Raw genomic sequence first — 5,956 nt, forward strand, 5'->3', positions numbered from 1 at the left:
ACTAATCTTAGAGGACTGCTTCCATTGATTCAAAGAAGATTTGATGTAGTTATATGCTTTCCATCCTGAGACGAGAGCAAGGATCGCACGAACAAAGGGGATGATAAATTAAAATTATCCGCCTACCAATATAACGAGCAAGTGTGTAGCCCCAAAGGTCCGTGCGAGTTAAACAAAACTCCCTTTGTAGAAATCTGCCAACAGAGTAAGACATGACGGCTTTGAATCCTCGCTGATCCTAATAGTTGCTTACACATAGAAGTACTAGATTTAGGTACATAATCCTAGACGGTTTGCTCAAAATAGGTAGTCATTTATAATACAATGAGTTATTTTAACTTGTATTTGAATTAAATTTTGCTCTAATAAAAAGAGAGACAATTTTTGCTCTATCAGCATGTATGAGGTGTGCGTAATTACAATGGTGTGTTATCTCGATGAGAAAAATAGGTTTTTATTCAATAACATTTTAGAAAAAAAGGCCTGTAACCTATATCAAAATATGGGCAAGACCAGTATAAGGGATATAACTGAATAACACTTTCTAAATAGGTCATTGATGAAACACTTATTAATAACTGTCATACTTGATCTCAATATGGTATTGGTTCTACGGCTGATCTTGTCCAACACAGTATAACATGAAATGACAAAAATAAAAAAGTGAACGTACAGTTGATATCACCTCACGAAATCTAGTGATATCAGGACATGGGGGAAAAGAGTCAGCTTTGGTCTCAAGAAGTGTTTATGCAAGAGTCTAATTCTAATGAAGATAGCCCGAAATGACTGACAAGTCAGCTGGTCCTGCCATCTAGGTTTCCAATCTATTACTGAATGGAAAAGAGACAATAACGCCTTAAGTAGTAGTCTCTAGGTTTCAACATCTCTGAAGCGAATGGGAGAAAAACCAAGAGAGGTTTGATCCTATTGTAGCTGGTGTCAATACTCAATATTCTCTGATAAAGTGGAGTAAGGCAAGCTATTGGTCTTTTAAGGTTACAAAAAATCTTATACTCTGTAAGGATGGTAGCACAGAGCCAGCATAGTAGAAGGACTCTTAGATGGGCGTTCTCTAATAACTGAATGGATGAGGACAAGCATCATTAGTATGATACCGATAAGGCATATCAAATCTAATTACTGACTACAAGTAAATGGGAAGAGAGAGCAGATCTAGTGTAGCTAAGGATGCAATAATCACAGATCTTATTAAAATTACTCGGAGAATTGAGAGAAGCAGCTTAGTACTTCTAGGGCACTCCAATTTACTGTAAAATTGGAACCGTGAGACCTTACTGTCTTATGTGTAGATCAAATTTATACAACCTAAAAAAGAATATTGTAGAGAGCTTAGGGGCTTTAAACTTATATATCAATTCACTTAAGAGGGATATACACAAACGTAATAATATAATCAATAAGTAAATATTCTGTGAGTATACATGAGACTGGCTGAGGTCACGTCTTTTAGGTGCGATCAAATGTAACTATCTAAAATACTTTGTAGGGGTAGGAGAGCATGGACATTCTAAGTCTCTAAAGAGAATAATCAATCTATCACAAGAAACATCGAGCCAGAAACCAGCTTGGGTCTGCTTAAGGATATCCTTGGGCCCAAAGCCTATAACAACACACAGACATCGAGAGGTAGCAAAGAACTACATTGAGTTTACTCAAATAGATATACTCAGGATCTTAATATACTAGAGAGAGACTGGAGAGGCGTACAGACTCTAGAGCATAGGGCTAGTCCCAATCGCACTCATATGCTGATGGATGCTAGCAGTCACTTGTAGTATCCTTTTAGGGTAGATTCACACGTACTTATACCCTATAGTAGTCGTAGGAGAGAGCAGCATATGGGGGCTATTTATATGCGTATATCAATCTATACCGTAAAATAGAGAAAGCACGCAGACTATGATGAGTTCTGACAGCAGCTATTGTATCTATTTAAATTTGCGATAACTGCACATGGAGAGTCTATGGCTTATCTGGATGGTAACCCGAATCCTTCCACTAGGAAAGTTGAAATGGCATGGAGCAACCGTCCTTTACTTCCCTTTCCTGAAGGATGATGGTTTGGTAGATTATACCTTTAACCCTAGATGGCAAGACTACTCGCTTAGTCCTTCTTAGGTTACTTCTATATTTCATAATATATTCTTGATGAGATCCGGAGAGACTAAGGCTTTAGTCCTCTAACGTATCAAATCTAATAACAAGAATGAAGAACGGGTAGGGACTATTGGGCGAGTGGTTCATAGAGCATAGGGTGTCCACCCTAAACAACCTCTTTAACTTATCTAAAAATTCCTGATTCTACGCACATCATCAACCCTACATTCGAGGGCTTACTCTGCGTTTTTAACACCCTATGATTAGGAAACTGCCTAGCCTTGAAGCGTGCTCTGAATGGGACCCAATAAACTTGGTTCGTGGAGGGAGGAAGTCCAGGGCTGCCAGCGTCCGGGCACTCAGTGTCCCTCAAACACGGTCCACACCATCACGCCACTAACGTGTCCTGGGTTAGAAATGTTCCCATCGAGAGATACGCCACAAGCCCGGAGAACGACACTCCAACCCCAGGTACACCACTGTCATTTTATATCACAGATAGCCAGGGGAACCACTCCCCTCCTCCTCCTCTGGGACCCTGGAGGAACACACCAGCAAGCAAAACAGGTAAGGTTAAAGATTCCTTAAGAACAAAATGCATTTCTTAGTGATCTTGTGCTGTGAGGTAATAAGGGGACTTAATCAGATATATATCGTGTTCAATTTAATCATATATTCACCCAGATAGCCCAGGGGAAACAAATTAAACCCTTTTCTTTGAGATTTCGAATACTAAATTAATACCTTCACTGATCAAATAAATTACTTAATACCCATGAATACTAATACTCATAACATATAACAAACTTCATAATACTTTTCATAAGTAAGCAATACCCCTGGCCCAACTGATCATTCTAGAAGCCATAACAGTGAAGGCAAACAGACAAGACGACTCCAACTTTGGTTCAAACAGGGGAGCTCGTCCTCAGGTGAAGTCTGAACCTGTCCTGTGGCGGGGACCAACAGGGAGTGTGAGTCGTTCCAGCCTCCTTCCCGTCAGTTCCCCTTTAGACCCTGAGCTTTACCCCCACGCCTCCTCAACCCCGGCCCTGCACTCTGGAAGCTCAGAGCCTCCACAGCACCTGGATCTCCCACCGCTCTCTCCCTCGCACTCCAGCCCTCCATGGCACTCCTCCCTGTTTTTTGGGCTCATCATTCATCCCGTCTTTAGTTCTCGCTCTCAGGCCGAACGTCCTGTGTGAGTGTCTGGCGCCACACCTACAGGTGAGTTTTTTGTGGAGGCAAAGGGAGGAGTCCAGGAGAGGAACATGTGGTCGAGGAAAACTCTGGCCAGGGAGCCCAAGGCAGTGGGACAGCAGGCCCACTCTTCATCCTCCTGCTCCGGGTAAGCGTTCAACCTCATCCTCACCGGGGCGGGGCCTTCTCTTTACCATCTTCCTCTCTAGCCTTCACAGATTCTACTCAACCTTGGTTAGTTGCTGGTAGAATCGTCCTGACTGTCCTCCCCACCCTTCCATCTGTGTCTGAGGGAGGTTTTGGGGAGGTGGTTTAGTGTGGAGAGGAGAGGAAAGGCGTCGTCGGAATCAGAAGTCTGGAAGTGAAAAAGCGGTCCAGGTCTCTCGGACCAGCTGCTTTCTTCTTCTCATTCTCTAAGAGGAATACCTTCAACCGGCTCCCGTCTGTCTTCTGACTCCTTCTGGCCACCTGCTGGAGGCCTGGATGGGGGGGCAGTGGATCAAACCTCAAGTCTGAGGTGGTAGATCAATTTGGCTTTATAACTATCATACTAGTGGCTTTTTGTACATGTGTGTATTTGTTTGGGAGCCAAGAAGGGAGGCGGCCACCCACTCCCTGGCCAACTTCTTCAACAACCTGGCCCCACAAGGAACCCTGCCAGTGGCCGTCAAGACAGAAGCAACCAACGGTTAGTACATTGTCCTTCTCCCCCACTTGGAGGGTTTCTGTCAAGTCGGGTGTTAAACAGTCTAGGCCCCTAAATTAAACACAGCAGGGAAGCTTTATTCCCTTCAGTTACTATTTTGGATAAACCCTAGTCTAGTCTGCATACACACGTCAGAACTAAATATCAGTGTTATTCTCTTCCAGCTGTTCCCAAGAAGACCAGTAAAGCCAAGGAGAGTTCCAGTAAGACTGAAGAGCCTCAGAACGGACCAGCAGCAGCAGCCAACACCAAGGACTCCTCCTCCTCCAGTGAAGAGCAGAGCAAGAAGACAGCCACGTCACTCATTCTCTTTGAGGAGGTGGATGTCGTCTTTGATGACGACTCTGGGTTCCTGGCTGCCATCAAAACGTTCATGACCACCACCAAGAGACCGGTGATCCTCACCACCAGTGGTGAGTGGGGGAGCAATCCACATTTCATGGTGGGAAGACTAAGTTGTGGTTCATGGTTGTATGTTTGTACACTGTGTCAAATGAATAGCACAGACCAGAAGGTGACATGCACTGTGAGTTGAACCTGTTTCTCTCTTCTAGATCCCACCTTCAGTACCATGTTTGATGGCTACTTTGAGGAGATCCATTTCAAAACCCCCTCAGTGGTAAGAAAACCAATAAACTACAAACCTTTTTTTTTTTTTTTTGCTGGATGTTTTGTTGTTGTCATGTACTCAACAGAGTAACGTTGAAGYTATATTTTAAGCATGCTTTCTAGTTGCACAGGAAGAATGTTCATTTTATAATAGGAAACTCGTATTGTRGTTTGCGTATGTTAGTGTTTAACTCCTTCATACAGGTGCATGGGTGTGTGTGGTTGTAACACCTCTCTTTCTCCTATACAGGTGAATGTGGGGAGCTACCTGCAGCTGCTGTGCCTGGCTGAGAACATGCGTACGGACGCCCGCGACGTCTCCTCTCTGCTCCAGCTYAACGGTTGTGACATCCGCCAGAGCCTTCTACACCTGCAGTTCTGGAGCCGCTCCACAGGGGGGCGGAAGCTATCCCGTCCCCTCCCAGACTCAGACCCCACAGGTGAGGACAGAGTAATGTTCACTGAATAACTGTATAAACAACGCTGCCAATTAATACTGATGGTGATAAATGTTGTTTTTATGTTGCATATTCAGTGAAGCCCTGTCTGTGCGGGGCCACAGGGAGTGTGAGCTCGTTCACAGCCTCCTTCCCCAGTTTCCCCTTTAGACCCTGAGCTTTACCCCACGCCTCCTCCACCCCGGCCCTGCACCTCTGGAAGCTCAGAGCCTCCACAGCAGCCTGGATCTCCCCCGCTCTCTCCCCCTCCACCCAGCTCCCTCCATGGCACTCCTCCCTGGGCTCATCATTCATCCCGTCTTTAGTCTCGGCTCTCAGGCCGAACGTCCTGTGTGCGTGTCTGGCGCCACCTACAGGTGAGGTGTGGAGGCAAAGGGAGGAGTCCAGGAGGGACATGTGGTCGAGGAACTCTGCCAGGGAGCCCAGGCAGTGGGACACAGGCTCACTCTTCATCCTCTGCTCCGGGGTAAGCGTCACCCTCATCCTCACCGGGGCAGGGGCCTTCTCCTTTACCTCTTCCTCTCTAGCCTTCACAGATTCTAACTCAACCTTGTTGCTGGTAGAATCGTCCTGACTGTCCTCCCCTCCATCTGTGTCTGAGGGAGGTGGGAGGTGGTTTAGTGTGGAGAGAGAGGAAGGCGTCGTCGGAATCAGAGTCTGAGTGAAAGCGGTCCAGGTCCTCTCGGGTACCCAGCTGCTTCTTCTTCTTCATTCTAGAGGATACCTTCACCGGGCTCCCGTCTGTCTCTGACTCCTCTGCCACCTGCTGGAGCCTGGATTGGGGCAGTGGATCAACCTCAGTCTGAGGTGGTAGATCAATCTCTGGCTTTATACTATTCATACTAGTGGCTACTTCCTGTGG

At 45.8% G+C, this 5,956-nt stretch overlaps 1 protein-coding gene across 1 annotated transcript; it reads left to right on the forward strand.

The window, feature by feature from the left end:
- Window positions 1-3,348: 3,348 nt before the first annotated feature.
- On the forward strand, window positions 3,349-5,105 carry LOC112079854 (ATPase family AAA domain-containing protein 5-like; the record flags this gene model as incomplete). Its single annotated transcript, XM_024145668.1, has 5 exons — window positions 3,349-3,469; window positions 3,915-4,009; window positions 4,192-4,440; window positions 4,582-4,646; window positions 4,887-5,105. Coding segments are annotated over 5 exons (749 nt in total), but the record flags the coding sequence as incomplete, so codon positions are not given.
- Between the last annotated feature and the right edge of the window lie 851 nt (window positions 5,106-5,956).

The sequence above is a fragment of the Salvelinus sp. IW2-2015 genome, unplaced genomic scaffold (genome assembly GCF_002910315.2).
Source record: "Salvelinus sp. IW2-2015 unplaced genomic scaffold, ASM291031v2 Un_scaffold9911, whole genome shotgun sequence".
NCBI lineage: Eukaryota > Metazoa > Chordata > Actinopteri > Salmoniformes > Salmonidae > Salvelinus > Salvelinus sp. IW2-2015.